The 18,823-nt window shown below is 36.8% G+C and overlaps 1 protein-coding gene and 1 long non-coding RNA gene across 10 annotated transcripts in view; one reads left to right on the top strand and one right to left on the bottom strand.

Annotated features, from left to right (window-relative positions):
- The window catches only part of LOC141279351 (uncharacterized), a 44,065-nt gene extending 38,821 nt beyond the window's left edge, over positions 1–5,244 (top strand). Inside the window, exon 3 of the long non-coding RNA XR_012333429.1 lies at positions 3,303–5,244. This is a non-coding gene — a long non-coding RNA (uncharacterized lncRNA). The remainder of the gene's footprint in view (positions 1–3,302) is intronic.
- Positions 1–18,823, bottom strand: part of C2CD3 (C2 domain containing 3 centriole elongation regulator) — a 130,380-nt gene that overhangs the window by 106,292 nt on the left and 5,265 nt on the right. For 6 of the 9 annotated variants that reach the window (XM_033862294.2, XM_033862295.2, XM_019946564.3 and 3 more), the window contains exons 3-7: positions 18,401–18,558; positions 12,199–12,422; positions 11,353–11,600; positions 1,703–1,835; positions 1,135–1,263 (exon numbers count right to left, since the gene is read on the bottom strand). In XM_033862294.2, coding sequence (XP_033718185.1) covers positions 1,135–1,263; positions 1,703–1,835; positions 11,353–11,600; positions 12,199–12,422; positions 18,401–18,558 — 892 coding nt within the window. Of the gene's footprint in view, positions 1–1,134; positions 1,264–1,702; positions 1,836–11,352; positions 11,601–12,198; positions 12,423–13,194; positions 13,252–18,400; positions 18,559–18,823 lie in introns of those variants that run through there. The other 3 variants (XM_073808466.1, XM_073808467.1, XM_019946559.2) reach the window with 2 other exon arrangements.

Below are 18,823 nucleotides of genomic sequence, written 5' to 3'. Positions count from 1 at the left end.
AGTAATTTTATAATCAGCTTTTCAATTTCTACAAAGAAGCCAGCCATGATTCTGACAGGGATTGCATTGAATCAAGAACATGGGGTTTTTTCCATTTATTTAGATCTTCTTTAGTTTCTTCCAACAATGTTTTGTAGTTTCCAGAGTTGTTTTACACTCCTTTAGTTAAATTTATCCCTAAGTATTTTATTCTTATCAACACTATTATAAATGGAATTTTTTCTTAATTTTATTTATTTATTATTGGTCTTCTGGCCATGCTGTGTGGCTTGCAGGATCTTAGTTCCTTGACCAGGGATCGAACCCAGGCCCCAGCAGTGAAAGCACAGAGTCCTAACCACTGGACCACCAGGGAATTCCCTTAATTTTACTTTTCAATTGTTCATTGCAAGTATATAAAAGTACAATTGACTTTTATATAATGATCGTGTATCCTGCAATCTGTCTGAATTTATTTATTATTTATAATAGTTTCTTAGAGGATTCTTTAGGATTTTTTTTTTTGCAGTACACAGGCCTCTCACTGTCGTGGCCCCTCCCGTCGTGGAGCACAGGCTCCGGATGCACAGGCCCAGCGGCCATGGCTCACGGGCCTAGCCACTCCGCAGCATGTGGGATCCTCCCAGACCGGGGCACAAACCCACGTCCCCTGCATTGGCAGGCGGACCCTCAACCACTGCGCCACCAGGGAAGCCCTAGGATTTTTTTACATACTAGATCATGTCATCTGTGAATAAAGATAGTTTTACTTCTTCCTTTCCAATTTGGAACCCTTATATATTTTTTTCCTGCCTAATTGTTCAGGCCACATAGGTAGTAAGAGACAGACCTCAAATTTCAACTTGTGTCTGTTTAAAATCCATGTTCTTTTCATTATAACCTGCTAGCTAACCTTGATGTTGGGGAGAGAGATGAAAAATAAGAATGGAAAGGTAGATTGGAGACCATTCTGTAAGTGAAGCTAAGAATAAAAGGCTAAAGATTGGATTTTTATTTAGTAGGTAGTGAATAACCAAAGGGATGACTTGGTTATTCTAAGGAAGTGTTGCTTTAAGAAGAGAAATCTGTTAACAATGTACCCAATGAATTGGAGGAATAATTTAAAAGGAAAGAAAGCTAGTTAAGAGCTCTTACCTGCCCAATAGCAGCTGTATGGCTCTGGTATCAGCTTTTGTGTCATGTTTCCAAAATGTATTCTCAGTTGGAGGGACGAGGTGATCTTCAATGTGGTCTTTAAATTGATTCCTAGACAAGGCTTTGATTCTAAGGAATGAAAAAAAATACTTTTTCAGTGGCTAACATATGGGAAAAATCTAAATCAGAATTAATTGAACATGGAATATTAACATACTTCAGCCTTCACCTTAAATATACATAAAACTTCACAATTTACAAAGCCCTTTCCTATATTAGAATCTCATTTCATTTATGTAAGAGAGGGAGGAGAGAATATACCCATTTTTTATATAAGCATGCTGGTTCAGAAAGAGTTAAGAATTTAGCCATTTACATATTTAGCAAGTGTCAGTGCTAGGTCTAGATTTTGGGTATCTTAGCTCCTAGTTTAGGCTTCTTTTCTACCACATTAAGAATTACTTGTTCAACATTTCCAAGATTATTCAGTCCATATCTTGACAAAAAACATATGTTAACAACTACCAAGAAATTAACTATTGGGGTTCACGTTTATCCAGTAACTTACTGTGTAGATGCTCTAAGAAAATCTTCATTCATAGAAGGATGAACTTCTTCCAACAACATGCTAGTATCTGGGCTTGATTTCATTGCAGAAATCACCATGGCATTACGCAGTTTATTGCCTTGTTCTAACAGAGCTGAAGAGGGCAAAACAAAACACAGAAAATCTAAAATCCAACAGAAATACTTGAAACATTTAGCACCTTTCCTTCTCTCACAGGACTTACCATAGTGTACTATAAATGCTTACTTGTCTGCCTTCCCCACTAGCTTGAGAATCCCTTGAGGACATTCACCTTACAAATGTTTACTGAGCTTCTATCACGTGGACCGTTTTAGATGTTGGCATTACAGCAGTGAATGAAGTCTCCATTATGTAGAGACTGACCGCCTTTACTGGAGTCATTATATACATGCATTGACTCTTCCAACTGGTGTTTGCACATAATAAATTTAGTAATAGCTACATAATATATTATTTTTGTATCTAGCTATCTTACTGAATTCTCTTATTTGTAACAGTTTTAATGTCATTATTATTTAAGGAACACTAACAACTATATCAGCTAAACTGTTAGGAGTCATAGTGATAATCTAGTCCAAATGTATACTTTTATGGATGAAGAAAAGAATACCAAAACATTTCTATGACTTGTCTAAGATCATACATCAGGTTAACAGAAAAGTCAGGATAAAGTCTTTAAACTTTCTGATAGGTAAAATTTCTCTCATCCCTAAGCAACAACAATTACAGAGGATAACATTTATTGAACCCTTACCACTTCCGGGGCACTACTCTAAGTATGTTATGTATAGGAACTCATTTAATCCTCCCAACAATCCTCTGAAATAGGTACTATCATTTCCTTCATTTTCCAGATGACAAAGCTGAGGCACAGAGGATATGTAACTTGCCCAAGTTATGCACGCGGTATAACCAGGATGACTCTACATCCTATGATTTAACCACTATACATATATGACCCCACTTTTTCTTAGACTTCTTTTTAAAAGCTTAGGACTAGTGGTATTATTTCAAGGAACACTGGGAAGAATTATTATTTTCTTGAGGTTCCACAGTTGCTTAGGATGTAGGTAAGACTAGATACCAAATGCCTGTCCATCTTGGTCTAGAGTTTTATAGCTTCTAAAAATAAAGAAGACATGGCAGTCAGGCCAAGAAAATAATAAGCCAAACAGATCCATAAACATTCAACATTTGTTAGCATAAAGAGTTCAAAATATAGCTTAAAAACTCAAAACCCCAAACCCGAAAAACCCTGAAATATTGTATGTTCAATGTGTTATGTGAAAGTATAAGTAAAAGAAAAATAAAGATCACCATCTGTGGTAGGCAGAATTCTACACTTGATCTTAGCCAAAAGGCCAAAAAGTGATGTAGGCAGAATTCTAAGATAGCTCCCCCCAAATTTCCAGCCACTGGTATACAAATACCTTCTCCCAGTGATTCAGTCATCTAGGTATTGCCATAAAGGGATTTTACAGATGTAATTATGGTTCCAAATCAGTCTACCTCAAGACTGGGAGATTACCTTGGTGGTCCCAAACCTTTATAAAGCAGAGTTTTTTCTGGCTGTTTGCAGGATATGAACTCAAGAGATTTAAAGCATGAGAAGGATGTAATGTTTCATTGCTGTCTTGAAGATGGAGAGGACCACGTGGCAAGAAGTGCATGTGGCCTTACGGCCTTTAGGAGCTGAGAGTGGACCCTGGCTGACCGCCAGCAAGGAAATGGGACCGCAGTCCTACTACTGCAAGGAACTGGATTCTGTCAATAAGAATGAACTTGGAAGTGAATTTTCCCTTAGAGCTTCCAGATGAGAATTTAGCTTGGCTGACACCTTGATTGTAGCCTATGATACCCTAAGCAGAAAACCCAACCATAACTTGCTGGACTTCAGATCCACAGAACTGTGACTAATAACTGGGTATTCTTTTAAGCCATTAAGTTTGTGGTTACTTATTATGCAGCAATAGAAAACTAATATTCCCATTAATGCCACTACCCACAAATACTGATTAACATTTTGATATATTCTGGATAGGTTTTTTTTGTGTGTGTGTGGCTACGCTGGGTCTTCATTGCTGTGCACGGGCTTTCTCTAGTTGCAGCGAGCGGGGGCTACTCTTCGTTGTGGTGCACGGGCTTCTAATTGTGGTGGCTTCTCTGTGTGGAACACAGGCTCTAGGTGTGCGGGCTTCAGTAGCTGTGGCTCGCAGGCTCTAGAGCGCAGGCTCAGTGGTTGTGGCGAACAGGCTTAACTGCTCCGCGGCATGTGGGATCTTCCCGGACCAGGGCTTGGACCTGTGTCCCCTGCATTGGCAGGCAGATTCTTAACCACTGCGCCACCAGGGAAGTCCCCCGGATAGTTTTTAATCTATGCATACATACATCTATATATGTATGTGTGTGTGTATATATATAAATTTTTTCTTTTGCAAAAATGGTATATTATGTATACAGTTTTTTTGAATTTTTATTTTTTTATACAGCAGGTTCTTTATTAGTTATCTATTTTATACATATTAGTGTATACATGTCAATTCCAATCGCCCAATTCATCACACCACCACCCCCACTTTCCCCCCTTCGTGTCCATACGTTTGTTCTCTACATCTGTGTCTCTACTTCTGCCTTGCAAACCAGTTCATCTGTACCATTTTTCTAGATTCCATGTATATGCATTAATATATGATATTTGTTTTTCTCTTTCTGACTTACCTCACTCTGTATGACAGTCTCTAGGTCCCTCCACATCTCTACAAATGACCCAATTATGTATACTGTTTTATAACTGCTTTTTCACTTAATAATATGAATTAACTTTTTCTATGTAAATAATGGCTATATAAGTATGTATTTTTGTTTTTACTTATTTAAAAAAAAATCTCTTTGGGATTCAGTCAGAAAATGGCTGTCTTGTTTATTCAGTGAGAAAGGGTGAGGAAAACATGGTCTGCTAGCATTGAAAATTTGGTTAAGGAAGCTTGCTATGTGACAGGAAGCCCTCCTCCTTTTAGTTTCTAGTTAATACTTGGCTTAATTTGATATGGTTTAAAGTTCTTTAATGAGGTGGGCACACTCAATAAATGCTTTATGAATAAAGTAGTTAATGACAAGCAGTGTCAATAATAAATTTCATTTGATTTCAGGGCCATGTAGAAAAACAGTTTTTCTACTGATACCCAAAATGTCCCTAGAGATATTTGGTACTTGGTACTTTATAATCTAACCACACACAACTATATTTAATTCCTTAAACACAATACTTCCTTTGTGCTCTCAAAGTTCTGCGTATCTGATTCCATCAAAGAATTACCATGCAGTATTAAAATTGTCTATCTCACCCAAACAACTTTGAGACGAGAGATTGGCTTTTGTTGGTCTTTGTATGCTCGGTACCTAGTATATATCAGGAATTTGATTAAATGTTTCAATAAATACTTCCACTGTTGCATATATCATACAAAATTGTACTGTATCTGCTTTAGAGTCTGTTTCCTTTACTACAATGCATTCATTAAGTCAGGGACTATCTTATTTATCACTGTAACCCCAATACTCAAAACAATGGTTGACACAAAATAGGCACTCAAAAGATATCTGCTGAATTGAACTGAGCTTAAAGTTTTCATCCCTGCTAAATAAAATTTCCCTGGGAATAGTAATATTTTAAGAGTGACTTAATTAGTCATTAACATTTGAATAGGAATAGGTACTTAAGATACTTTACAATAGCAGGTTTTTAAAAAGAAATAAACATTGCAGACAACAAGTAGGACAAATCTGAGCAAGGGTGGTCTATTCATTGGCCTCCAAGTGGTTTCTTCCTTGAAACAGACATTCTTAGAATAGTTTCTCTAAAGTCTAAGTCATGGCAACAATACCACCTTAACTCCCCTTCTTAAGAGGAAGCTGGTTCCACACTAAAAGAGCTGTCATGGCATCTTCCTGCACCTCAACTCAATAATTATTTTTTAACACAAGGGAAGGGCACTTAGCTGAGTTCATGACAAATGTTTCCCTTGTTTATTTCCTACATGCCATGGGCACAGCCCCTGCTAAACAGGGAGGTACACAGCTTTTGGTTTTTGTTCCTACTCCTTGTTATCTATTCTAAACCCCAACTCTTAACAAACTTATGGTTATCAGTGGGGGAAGGATAGGGAGAAGGGAGAGTTAGGGAGTTTGGGATTGAAATGTACACACTGCTATATTTAAAATGGGTAACTAACAAGGACCTACTGTATAGCACAGGGAACTCTGCTCAATGTTATGTGGCAGCCTGGATGGGAGGGGAGTTTGGGGGAGAATGGATACATGTATACGTATGGCTGAGTTCCTTTGCTGTGCACCCAAAACTATCACAACATTGTTAATTGGCTATATTCCAATATAAAATAAAAAGTTAAAAACAAAAAACAAGAAAACCACCAACTCTTATAAGCAGGATGTGTAGTGTTTCATAAATTCTAGCTCGATGACTAATTCAGCTCTGTCCCCCCCTTTACTGGTATGATGTCAGTATAATAAAGACCAGGAAGATAATTAGGTTTATGTATTTGTTATAAACCTCCATGACTAGCTTTAGACCTACTTACTAAAATGACCCACTTAATCTTAGTGCTCCACGGTCTTGTGGTTGGAAGGGATCTTTAAAGATCACATCTGTCTACTTGATGATTTAATCCCATCTGTAAGAGTCCCATGACAAGGTTATCCAGCCCATACTTGACGATTCCCAGTGATACAGAATTCACTATCTCTTGAAGCTATCCCTTCCCACTTTTGCAAGGAAGAACTATTAACCCAGACTGAGTCACAATCTGTCTTGTTTTATCTTTAAACCCAAAGATCCTAGTACATCTTATGGAAGAAATTTGCACATTGGCAGCCCATGGGTTGCACCTGGCATATTTTATTTGGCTTGAACAGTTGGCCAGCATAGTCTCGATTTTTAAAAAAAGCAGGCCTAGGTAAACAAGGAACCTACAGTAGGATGAAGCAAAGGACTTTGCTGTACAGTTTAAGATAATGATGAACTGGAGCTGAGAAGCAGCTGTCCCGTTTGATAGGGCAGAAGCTCCCTAACTGTGAGCCTGTGTCTTCATTTTAAAATGGGGATAACAATCCCAACCTCACTTGGTTTTTGTGTATAAGGCACTTGGCATAGTAGATAGCACATAATGAATGGTAAGTAAATGGTAACTGTTTTCTTGAGGCTAAATATCTCTTGGTGGTCCCTTCCCCAGTCTAGGTACTCTCCTTAGAAGGAACTCATCTTCTATAGATCTTTAATATTAACTTCTTAAAGAAGACTTCCTTTGGAACTTCCCTGGTGACACAGTGGTTAAGAATCTGCCTGCCAATGCAGGGGACACAGGATTGAGCCCTGGTCTGGGAAGATCCCATATACCGCGGGGCAACTAAGCCCGTGCGCTGCAACTACTGAGCCTGTGCTCTAGATCCCGTGAGGCACAACTACGGAGCCCATGTGCCACAACTACTGAAGCCTGTGCACCTAGAGGCTGTGCTCTGAAACAACAGAAGCCAATGCAATGAGAAGCCCACGCACCGCAACGAAGAGTAGTCCCCCGCTCGCCGCAACTGGAGAAAGCCGACACACAGCAACGAACACCCAATGCAGCAAGAACAACAACGAAAAAAAAAAGTTAAAAAAAATTAAAAACTCCCATTTACCATTGCAACAAAAAGAATAAAATATCTAGGAATAAACCTACCTGAGGAGACAAAAGGCCTGTATGCAGAAAATTATAAGACACTGATGAAAGAGATTAAAGATGACACAAATAGATGGAGAGATATACCACGTTCTTGGATTGGAAGAATCAACATTGTGAAAATGACTATATTTCCAAAAGCAATCTACAGATTCAATGCAATCCCTATCAAACTACCACTGGCATTTTTCACAGAACTAGAACAAAAAATTTCACAATTTGTATGGAAACACAAAAGACCCCAAATAGCCAAAGCAATCTTGAGAAAGAAAAACGGAGCTGGAGGAATCAGGCTCCCTGACTTCAGACTATACCACAAAGCTACAGTCATCAAGACAGTATGGTACTGACACACACACAAAAATAGATCAATGGAACAGGACAGAAAGCCCAGAGATAAACCCATGCACATATGGTCACCTTATCTTTGATAAAGGAGGCAAGACTATACAGTGGAGAAAAGACTGCCTCTTCAATAAGTGGTGCTGGGAAAACTGGACAGCTACATGTAAAAGAATGAAATTAGAACACTCCCTAACACCATACACAAAAATAAACTCAAAATGGATTAAAGACCTAAATGTAAGGCCAGACACTATAAAACTCATAGAGAAAAACATAGGCAGAACACTCTTTGACATAAATCACAGCAAGATCCTTTTTGACCCACCTCCTAGAGAAATGGAAATAAAAACAAAAATAAACAAATGGGACCTAATGAAACGTCAAAGCTTTTGCACAGCAAAGGAAATAATAAACAAGATGAAAAGACTACCCTCAGAATGGGAGAAAATATTTGCAAATGAAGAAATTGATAAAGAATTAATCTCCAAAATTTACAAGCAGCTCATGCAGTTTAGTATCAAAAAAACAAACAACCCAATCCAGAAATGGGCAGAAGACCTAAACAGACATTTCTCCGAAGAAGATATACAGATTGCCAACAAACACATGAAAGCATGCTCAACATCATTAATCATTAGAGAAATGCAAATCAAAACTACAATGAGATATCATCTCATACCGGTCAGAATGGCCATCATCAAAAAAATCTACAAACAATAAATGCTGGAGAGGGTGTGGAGAAAAGGGAACACTCTTGCACTGTTGGTAGGAATGTAAATTGATACAGCCACTATGGAGAACAGTATGGAGGTTCCTTAAAAAACTAATAATAGAACTACCATACGACCCAGCAGTCCCACTACTGGGCATATACCCTGAGAAAACCATAATTCAAAAAGAGTCATGTACCACAATGTTCACTGCAGCTCTATTTACAATAGCCAGGACATGGAAGCAACCTAGTGTCCATTGACAGATGAATGGATAAAGAAGATGTGGCACATATACACAATGGAATATTACTCAGCCATAAAAAGAAACAAAATTGAGTTACTTGTAGTGAGGTGGATGGACATAGAGTCTGTCATACAGAGTGAAGTAAGTCAGAAAGAGAAAAACAAATACTATATGCTAACACATATATATGGAATCTAAAAAAAAAAAGGTCATGAAGAACCTAGGGGCAAGACGGGAATAAAGACACAGACCTACCTACTAGATAATGGACTTGAGGACACGGGGAGGGGGAAGGGTAAGCTGGCACAAAGTGAGAGAGTGGCATGGACATATATACACTACCAAACGTAAAGTAGATAGCTAGTGGGAAGCAGCCGCATAGCACAGGGAGATCAGCTTGGTGCTTTGTGACCACCTAGAGGGGTGGGATAGGGAGGGTGGGAGGGAGGGAGACGCAAGAGGAAAGAGATATGGGGACATATGTATATGTATAACTGATTCACTTTGTTATAAAGCAGAAACTAACACACAATTGTAAAGCAATTATACTCCAATAAAGATTTTAAAAAAAAAGAACTCTAAGTCAAAAGCAAAAAAATAAAAAAACTTATAAAAATAAAAAAAATTAAAAAAGAAAGAAGCCTTCCTTTGCCAACATACATAAAACAGCATTCTATCCTCTCTTCTTCCTTGCTTCATTTTTTTCCCATTGCCATTATCACTATCTAACACTACATACTTACTTATTTATCTAATTTATCATTGGTATTCCTACTAGAATATAAGATCCGTAGGGGAGGATTTTGTGCCTTTTTAAAAAATAAATTTAAATTGCTATATTCTTAACACCTCGAAGACTGCCAGACATTTAGTAAGTGCTGAATAAATAACTGCTTAATGAGTAAACAAATATTTTATCAAAGTCTGCTGCCCAGGTCTACACAAAATACTCCAGGTGTGAGAATGACAAGTGCTGAGTATAGTCAGGCAATTTTCTTTCTTGTTAATGTAGCCTAGGGTTGCATTAAAGTCTAAAATTAATATAGGGACTTCTCTGGTGGTGCAGTGGTTAAGAATCTGCCTGCCAATGCAGGGGACACGGGTTTGACTCCCGGTCCGGGAAGATCCCACATGCCGCGGAGCAACTAAACCTGTGCACCACAACTACTGAGCCTGCACTCTAGAGCATGCCATCTACAACTACTGAAGCCCATGCGCCTAGAGCCCGCGCTCCGCAACAAGAGAAGCCACTGCAATGAGAAGACTGCGCACCACAATGAAGAGCAGCCCCCGCTCACCACGACTAGAGAAAGCCCATGCGCAACAACGAAGACCCAATGCATGCAAAAACAAAAAAGTAAAAAAAAAATAAAAAAAATAAAATTAACGTACCATAATCAGAGTATATTTTTTAAACTAGGGGATCATAGACATTTTAGTTGAAAAAATATTAACACAATGTCTTTCTTCATTAAAAAAAATCCTTACTAATGTAAATTTTGTATCCACGTAGTTTTTTTTTTTTGTCTTTAAACTAGAATTTATTGGTATACAAAACTCCATTTCATAGATAAAGTGGCACATCTTTGCAGCTTCTATTGCACCAAGTATTGAAGATTAAAAACACACAAAAAGAAACATTTGGTTTTGAAAACACTGCAAACAGCCAAGTACAGTACTTTGGTAAATAAAAAATAAAATGGTTCAGAGTAACACAATCTGAGGAAAGAAACATCCTGGAGGAAATGAACTATGGACATCAGACAATGGTCGCATTACCCCTGTCCAGCTCCACAGATAAGGCAAGACTTGCTTAGTCTATGGATCATGACCCCACAGAGGTCCAAGTAGTTTTAATTTAAAAGACTTTTCTACTAAAGCTGCAGATATTCTACTTTGGAAATTTTACTTGTGAGGATGGAGACAAATTTATGTCATGCTCTTGATGTCACAGAGATATATGGTTGACCATTACAGTGTAACATAAGGTACCAAAATTGCTTTTCATATAATACCACTACCTAAAATGAGGTAATACAACCTCTTTCCTATTTCCTTTTTAAATTTCAGTGTAAGCCCTTACACAGGTAAACCGATTCCTTTCTACTTCTGTTTGGCTGTCAGTCATATTTAATACCCAGGCGTAAGATCAGCAGTTTCTGTGCACTGAATGTTCCCACTGAAAACAACAGTTTTCAGAATATGAAACAAGTTTAGTACTAGTCTCTGAACAATGGTATAAGTAAATTCTGATGATGAGACAAAAATCTTATTTGCTTTGAATTATCTCGAAAAAAATCAGGACTAATATTTTTCTATGATAAAGGCTTTCCTCCCATACCCAGGTTCACTTTAAATGGTTCCTTCCCTAAACTTAAAATTATAAGTGCCCAGTAATTATTTAGAAGAAACTCAGTGGTTTAATAGAGCTGCCCTTAAAAGGTTAGAAATTCTGGACTCTAGTAAGATATTCACTTGCATTTGGCTATTTAGTTCAAACAGAAGTCTTGGTTCTCTTTGTAGGTTGCCTAATGAGCAGACTAATCCCAATAAATATAGCTTAGTCTCAGTTCACAAATATATACATACCTAAAAGAAGGTTCTTGGTAGGAGGGTTGTTTGAAGAAAGAACGCATGAGTCACTGTGACTCTTGGCAACTGTCCTAATTTGAGGCCGCAATTCAGAACTGTTGAGAAGGGACATCTGCTTCTGTGGGGCTTTGCCTTTCAGAGTCATAGACTCTAAACTCTGTCCTGAATTAAGATGGTGCCGTAGTCCAAAGAAAGAGTCCTTTATTGTATCAGAGTTCTCTGCAAAGTACAAGTGGTCCTTTCCCCTGTTTTAAAATAAAGGAGAACTTCAACAGTATATTATCCATTATGGTAACATTCCACTTTGTCAGAGAAAGAAAGTGGATCAGTGGTATATAGCAGTGTAGCTCAGGCTTTGTAAATATGTTTTTCATTTCCCAAATTAAATAAATAATAGATGTTTTACCTATCATTGTATGGTTTGGCTAAAGTGAGACAATGAAATAAAGAGCTCAGTGCTGAGCCTGACACAAAGCAAACGTCTGATAATTATTTAAAATCAAAATCTGTTTCTCTTCATTCCATTTCACAAAACACTGCCTTTTCCCTCTTTCCCTTCATGTACACCTATCATGGCATCTCTATGTGACTTAGACATACTTACTTATCTGTATATTGGCCTCCTCACTAGATTGTGAGCAATGTTCAAAAATAGGAATTGTGTCTTATCAATTTCTATGCCTAGCAACTGGTACTGGACCAGAAACATATTGAGTACTTAATACTTATTTGCTGAATGAATGACTACCTTTAACCTTCTACACAACCACAAATGAAAGACCGAAATTATGAGTACACTGGGAGTTAGCAGACAGTCTGACTGGTATTAGGTGTGGTAATTACCTTGGAGTGGTTGACCTACTGCTGTTGGCTGCTAACTCTTTTCCATCAATTTTGGTGGTAGGGATCCTCTGAGGCCTTGATGGAACCAGAAACTGAGTATTGCCTGCTTCAGTATATTCTCTGAATCCTTGTTCAGATAAAAGCACATTTTCTGTCATGTCAGTGGTAGGAAGAGGAGTGTAGCTGTCAAAAGTTTCTGACAAAGGCTCCAGGGCAAGTGAGACCTGAAAGGGACATGTAATGTATCAGAAGTCTTTTTTTTTTTTATAGCATTGATTAATTTTAAGACTCTCTAATATAAATTAATGGCCCCGTTCCTTATAGGATCTAGTTCAAATTCCTGCCTACCCCAGAAGCCTCATCTCTCACTGTGTTCCTCTCCTCCATCTCTCTCTCCTGGATATACCAATTACTTAGAGTTTTCTAAATGTACCTTATATTTCATTCCCTTATGCCTTCATGTGCAAATTTCCTCCAGCATTACTTCCGCTGTGAAAACTTCTTTGTGTCCAGGCAGAGATGTTATGGCCACTCCTTTTTTCATGTTTCTACTTACTTTGTATCTATCCATTAATATAACCACTATTTATTGAACACTTCACAATAGGCCAGAAAGTGTGCTATGTTCCTCACACAGAGAAGCTGATGTGATGATATAACTGTCAGGAAAGTATATTATCCTAATTTGAAGATTAAAAAAAAAAGCAGAGGCTTAAAGGAGGTATTTGTACTTCCAGTTTATTTGTTATCCTGATCAGATTATGAATTCCTTGAAGGCATGAACTGTCTTATTCATTTTTTTGTAGACTACTCAGTGTAAGTATACACTTAGTGTACAAGTATGCATAATAATGACTAATGGTCTGAAAAATAAAAGAATGACATAGCACCTGTTGCATCCTTATTGCTAGCTATTTGAGAAAAATAAGGCCCTAGTTCTATGCTGGGGATGAGGCAGGGTGAAGAGGGAGGAACATTAAAATGAAAAGTAATTACGTGAAGTTTCCTTTATCGTCCAACTCCTCTGAATTCAGGCACTCTACTAAAATGCTTTCCAGGTCTCTGAAAAGCCCAATGGAGAAAAGCCTACTGTAAGAATAAAAAATAAAACAGAGCCTAAAGCAAAACTTTAGAGAAGAAATTGAAGAATGTACTCCAAAAGAGAAGAAGAGCAGTGTGGAAAGTTCAGTTACAATGACACAGACAGCAGAAGGAATTGTTCAAGTAGCCAAAGAGAGTCACATAATGATGAATGGCCTAAGACAAAAATGAAAGATTGCAGTTAAATATTTTAAGAAGTCTCTGGGAAGGTCAATGGAATAATCTATGTGGAGAAACTGCCAAGGCATAGACTCAATAAACACACTTGAGTCTTGATGAGGAGAATTTTGTTCATGAACTAGGTAGCATAAAGTCCTTTAAATCTATTCATCATTAAGATTTTCTACAAAGACAAATGACTGGAATGCAGTGGGATAAATACTTTGTGCAGCCACTGCTATAAGAGGATCACATAAAATCCTGGCTGCCCAAATATAAGTGTCAGAAAATCGTCCCTTGCCATTCATCACTTGCCAAAAGACTGCCACTTTATTCTAGAAACAAAGGAGACACTGAGAATAAAGGCTGCGTCCCTGGCCTTAACAATAACCTGCTGGCTGGCCAGAGTTTTGCTTTATCCCTAAGCAAATTTGAACTAGTCTCAAAACAACTCAAAGGCCTTTACTACCAGTGAGAAAGAAAAAGAAAGTCCAGTTACCCACCACACCCACCTTACAATCAAAATATAGGTGCTGGCCTAACTCCTGTGTTCAATTAACAAATATTTGTTGATACTAGTTCAGTGCCAGGCTCTGTGCTACCTGCCTGGGGCAAAGAGATGAATAAAACATGGAACCTGACCCAAAGGATCAGAGTATCTTTTAGGGGAATTTAAAAAGAAGTAATTTTAATATAAAATGGGGAGTTCTGGGATTATCTACTACATTTATAACATCTGATATTGGAGAGAACATATTAGTATGTCTATTTTTCAGACTTAGGCTAGTCAATATAGCATTTTAAAAGATTTCAAAATTATTTAACAGTGATTAAGAAAACAGATTTTATGTAAAAATTTGAATTTCTGGCTTCTCTTGAAAAATCAGAAGATCCAGCAATGCTGGGTTTCCATCCCATTGTGGCAAAAATTAGCTGGAGTAGACTAGTGGCTTTAGTCAGGGTATGTGCTCCAGTTTGCAAAGTCCCCAGCCATGTCCCAACAAGAGGTAGAGGGACAACTTCTGTTTATCATCACATTTGATCTGCTACATTAAAAAAAAAAATTATTTAACACAGTAAAATGGACATTTTTGTAAATATACACTTCTATGAATTGTAATCTATGTTTAGATCCATGTAACCACCACCATAATTAAGATATGGAACACTTCCATCACCCCCCAAAAACTCCCTTTATAGTCATGCCCTCTTCTCACCTCTAACCTCTAGCAACAGTTGAATTTGATAAAGTTCAATACTCATTTATGATCAAATCTCTCAGAAAACTTGAACTTTCTCAATGATAAAGGCCATCTATGAAAAACCTGCATCTAATACCATATTTAATAGTGAAAAGACCAAATGCTTTCCTCCCAAGAACAAGAACAAGGCAAGGATATCTGCCTGGTTTCATCCAAGACAAATGGATGAAAATTGTGAAAATTGTGTAATGGAACACAACTCTGCAAAAGGGAATTATTGATACATAAAGTAATATGGATGAATCTCTAAACCTGGTTTCTTTCCATTATTCTATTAATATTTCTTTTTTTCCTATTAACATTTCTTAACCTAGTTGACGAGCCAATGGGTGTTCACAGTATGGTTATTTTTATATCTTATACATCTAAGATATTCTTTTGCATATCTATCTCTATTTAATAAAAAAAAAATTAAATGAAATAAAACATGTAGTGCCTAATATGTGGTAGGCATGCATATAATAAGTGTTGCTAATGGGAATTCCCTGACGGTCGAGTGGTTAGGACTCCGTGCTCTCACTGCCAAGGGCCTGGGGTTCAATCCCTGGTCGGGGAACTAAGATCCCACAAGCAATGCGGTGTGGCCAAAAAAATAAATGTTGCTAAAAAAGTTATCAGCATGAATTCCTTCAATGTTATCCATCTCAAAATGTTTCTCCTCTTTCCCTCCTTGTTATAATTCCTCCATTCCAAAGTTTACCACTATCAGTTGTGTTCTTAATAGAAATTCATTCCCATCTAATTCTCTCCAAGAGCTTACTTGCTCAATTATCCTCTTTTATTTTCAATATCTTTCTTCACCTGCTTTTCTCTTGGTCTACAAAACAAATCAGGTCTCCTATACTCTAAAAACGGCTCAGCAAACTCATTCTGTAAAGGGGCAGAGGGTAAATAATTTAGGCTTTATTGCACATTCTTCTTTTTTTAAATGACCCTTTAAACATATAAAAACCATTTTTAGTTAGAAGGCCAGATTTAGTCCACTGGGCAAAGTTTGCCAACTCCTCTTCTAAAGTAGCAACAAACTTCTCAATTCTGCTGCCCACTATCAATACTTTCCTCTCCAATTCAAGTAAATTTGGCATGTTCCTGTCATGTGCCTAAGTACCATGTTAAGTGCTTCCATATTTTTTTCATATCATTTAATCCCTACAACAATGCCGTACGGTAAAAGTTATTGTCTTCATTTTATAAAATAGGATACTGAAGCTCAGAGAGTACAAATGAACACCAGAAATGTTTTCATAACCAGTTTTTCCATGTCCAAGTCTTGTGCTATTTCCATTAGGTCACACTACATCTCCCTCTCTTTGCTGCCATTTATGTGGGAAACAGAGAGAAATCTCTAACTGTTATTTCTACTTCTTCACTGTAATTACTACTTATTTACTTATTCCATAATCTTTCAAAATCTTATCTCTGTCTCCAAGGCTCTATTAAAACAATTCTCTAAAGAACCCAATGACATTTAAATAAAAAACATACAAGTATTATTTTATCAACTGACATTTAAATAAGGGAGGAAAAAAGATGCACCACCTTAGAAAACAGTCCAGTAGTTCCTCAAGGTTAAACATACTTACCATATGACCACAATTCTACGCCTACAAAAAACTTGTATGCAAATGTTCATAGCAGCATTATTCATAAAAGTCAGAAAGTGGAAACAATCCAAATGTCCATCAACTGAAGAATGGATAAACAACATGTGCTATAATATATCCATACAATGGAATATTATTTAGCTATAATAAGGAATAAAGTACTGATTCATGCTACATGGATGAACCTTGAAAACATTATGCCAAGTGAAAGAAGCCAGATACAAAAGGTCACATATTATACTACATCATTTATTTGAAATGTCCAGAATAAGCAATATATAGAGACAGAAGGTAGATTAGTGGTTGCCAGGGGTTGGGGAAAGGTACAAAGGGGAATGACTACTAATGGGTATAGTGTTTCTTCTTGGGGGTGATAAAATGCTCTGGAATTAGATAATCGTGATGGTTGTACAATCTTGTGAATACACTAAAAACTACTGAACTGTATACTTTAAAAGGGTGAATTTTATGGCATATGAATTATATCTCATTTTTTTATATAGGGAAAAAACCTGCCTAGAATTCTACACTCCAACTGTTTCTATTTTCCCTTGTTTTTTCTTCCCCAGTCATTAATCATATGCACATATGTGGGTATAATTTTAATTCTCTTTTGTCATCAATCCAAAGTAATTTTCCATGTTGCTACACAATCATAACTATATAATTTTATCTTTTAGGGAAACAAAATATTCCACTAATAGATGATTTAAATATCATTGAATGAACTGTTTTCATTTTTTCAATATTAAAAGTGCATTTCCATAACCAGTCCAAAGCATATAACTTTCCTCTCTTTTTATGGTATTTCCTTAATATAAGACCCCAGGGTAAATGATATATGATAATTATTATGGCTCTTGAAACATAATGCCAAACTGTTTTTGCAGGTCTGATGCAAATCTGTACCATTATCAGAACAGGAGGAGTACACCAGTCCCATTTTACCATGAAGTTACCACCATAAGGTGTCACTATCTTTCAATATATTATAAATAAAAATATGATAAATAGAATATAGAAAATGTTCAGTTCTTTTACTTAGTTAAATCTATTTCTGAACTTTATTCTCTTCCTTTGACAATTATGTGCTTGTGGTTTTATAATAGGTTCTTACATCTGGTAATGTTATATGTTCTTTCCTCATCTTTTTTGAACTGTTTTCTTAAATACCTGCTTAAATTTCTATACATATTTTAGAATACATTTGACAAGGTATAAATTTCTCAAGGATTTGAATATTCAGAATTCTCTAGGAAGAACTCCCAGAGTCTCCCTCAGAAAGAGACCCTTCTATGTTCTTTCCCACCATCCTGTACATATCTATAGTATATGTGTATCAATATCACACTGCGTTCTACTTGTTACTCTCTTCTATTTCCTCCTACCTGACTTTGGAAAACTAACTGAAAGGCCCATCTCTTATCTTTGTATCTTAAGTTAGTGGCACATAACAGCATATCAAAAAAATGTAGGCTGAATCAATGAATGAACAATCAACAACTGGTTATGTACTTCTAATACTGAAAAAATGAAAACAGTTTATTCAACAATATTAAAATCGTAGTCTGTTGACTCATTTAAGATACCACTTAAATGAGTCAAACAAGCCATTACTGCCTGGCACTATGTTAGAAGCTGTGGGAAAAACAAAGAAAGTAGAAAACACTGTCCTCTCTCCCAGGGAATCTAGAAACTAAAAGGAAGGTAAATTAAAGGGAAACTACAAATACAAAATTTTGGAGACTATGTAGGATTATAACTGAACAATGATTATGTAATTCATGTTATTCTGAATTTAATAAAGAGTACATTTATTAATAAATAAAGAGAAGAATGAGTGCAGTAGGAGCTGCGAAGGTCTCTTGGAACTTGAGATGGGCAGCAAAGAACTAAGAGGATATGGATAAGTGGGAAATAAGTACATGACAGTCTGGGTAAAAACATGAACAAAAGCACGAAGTGGGAATTTGCATGGTATGTGGGAGTCACGTACCTACCCATTCTACAAACAGACTCAACTATTTGTGCCCCCAAAGTTTTATTCTATGTAGCAGAGAATTATACTATTTTTACCTGGAGTTCTCCAAGTTTCTTAGATGTTGGTGAAACAATGGTAAAAAATCCATTGATGTGATGGGTTGGAGAAAGCTGGGCTAGTCCACTGATCTGAACTCTACCAACCGGAAGATGTTCAAGTTTGGTGATTACTTCCAGCACCAGCACAGCCATATCTAATCAGAAACAATTACAACATAGGCAGACATTTTTCATTTACGTTTTTTTGGAAGTGGAAAGAGGAATATACATTACAAAATTTTTTTACTTAAAAAAATCATTTTATTTTCAAATAAACTATGCACTTACCATATCATTCAGGGGGTGGGGAAGAGTGAACCCAAGATCAAAAGAACAACAAAGTTTTAGAGAAGAGCAATGACAAATACCTCGAATGGAGAAAAAAATTACATAAAAATATTTAGAATATCAAGTATTTGA

Source organism: Tursiops truncatus, chromosome 8, assembly GCF_011762595.2.
Source record: "Tursiops truncatus isolate mTurTru1 chromosome 8, mTurTru1.mat.Y, whole genome shotgun sequence".
Taxonomy (NCBI): domain Eukaryota; kingdom Metazoa; phylum Chordata; class Mammalia; order Artiodactyla; family Delphinidae; genus Tursiops; species Tursiops truncatus.
Note: the sequence above shows the minus strand (reverse complement) of the source record. Positions and strands in the feature narration are given on the sequence as shown.